This window comes from Corapipo altera, unplaced genomic scaffold (assembly GCF_003945725.1).
Source record: "Corapipo altera isolate COAL_440 unplaced genomic scaffold, ASM394572v1 23, whole genome shotgun sequence".
In the NCBI taxonomy this organism is placed as follows: domain Eukaryota; kingdom Metazoa; phylum Chordata; class Aves; order Passeriformes; family Pipridae; genus Corapipo; species Corapipo altera.
In genome coordinates this window covers 9357463-9358503 of record NW_020884878.1, presented here as the reverse complement: position 1 = coordinate 9358503, position 1041 = coordinate 9357463, and the positions used below count along the sequence as shown (strand labels likewise).

At 72.6% G+C, this 1041-nt stretch overlaps 1 protein-coding gene across 4 annotated transcripts in view; it reads left to right on the top strand.

Annotated features, from left to right (window-relative positions):
• The first annotated feature begins 367 nt into the window (after nucleotides 1-367).
• The window catches only part of PAPOLA (poly(A) polymerase alpha), a 44865-nt gene continuing 44191 nt past the window's right edge, over nucleotides 368-1041 (top strand). For 2 of the 4 annotated variants that reach the window (XM_027637649.1, XM_027637647.1), the window contains exon 1: nucleotides 368-692. In XM_027637649.1, the coding sequence (XP_027493450.1) occupies nucleotides 685-692 (8 nt within the window). In that variant the 5' untranslated portion in view covers nucleotides 368-684. The remainder of the gene's footprint in view (nucleotides 693-1041) is intronic. The other 2 variants (XM_027637645.1, XM_027637648.1) reach the window with 2 other exon arrangements.

Genomic DNA, 1041 nt, shown 5'->3' with positions numbered 1-1041 from the left:
TATAAAGTGTGACTTTTTTTTTTTTAATGCAATTTCCCGAAATTTTATGCAGACTGTTACGGGCAGAGGTTTCAAAAAACAGTTACTAGGAAAGAGTCTGTCTGCTTTGTGTAGGGCACGAATAAAATGCATCGGGTACGGGTTCCCAAAGCCAGGCGCGGGGCCCCTTTGCGGGAGCCCTTCCCGTCCCTCAGGGGCCGCGCTCAGGGACCGCCCGGCGCGAGGCCGCCCCGCGGCCGTTGGCGCTTTGTTTTCAAACCGCGGCCGGCGCCGGCGGGACTACATCCCCCAGCGTGCCCCGCGGTGCCGCCCTCCCGCCTGCGCACGCGCGGCAGTGCGAGCGTGCGCGCCGTGCGGGGGTGTCCACGGCGCTGCGTCAGGCCCCCCCCCGGGCCGGGACGTTGCTGTGGTAGCGCCCGGGCGCCATGTTAGAAGGCCGGAGGGGAAGAGGCGAGTGAAGCGGCGGCGGCGGCCGGGCCCGGCACAGCCGCTCCCTCCTCTCCCGGGGCCTGGCCCCGGCCCGTGCCATGGTCGCGGCTCCCGCCGCTCCGCGGGACGAGTGACCGGTCCTCAGGCGGCAGCGGTGGGGGAGGACGCAGAGGAAGAGGAGGAGGGAGAAGGGGACGACGCGGCGGCGGTGGTGGCGGCGGCGGCGGAGGAGGAGGAGGAGGGGCTGGAGAGACGATGCCGTTGTAAGTCGGGAGCTCGCGGGGCGCGCTCGGGGCCCGCGCTGTGCCGGCCCGGGCCCTCCCTGCCGGGCTCGGGCCCTTCCCCCCGCGCCGCTTCCGCTGCCGCAGTGTGCGGGCCTGGGGCCGCTGCGGCCGCGCCGGAGCGCCGCGCTCTCCCTCTCGCCCCCTCCGGCCCCCCCATGGCCGTGAGCCCCGGAGGACACGCCGATGTGGCTTTTGCGCTGTTGTTGTTGTCTCCTTCGCCGCGACCCCGCAGCGGCGGCGTGTGGGGCCGGGCGGCCGCGTGCGGCGCCCCCGCCCCCCCCGCCGGGTCAGGGCGCAAGGAGGGGCGAGACCGCGTGTTCGTCCCTTC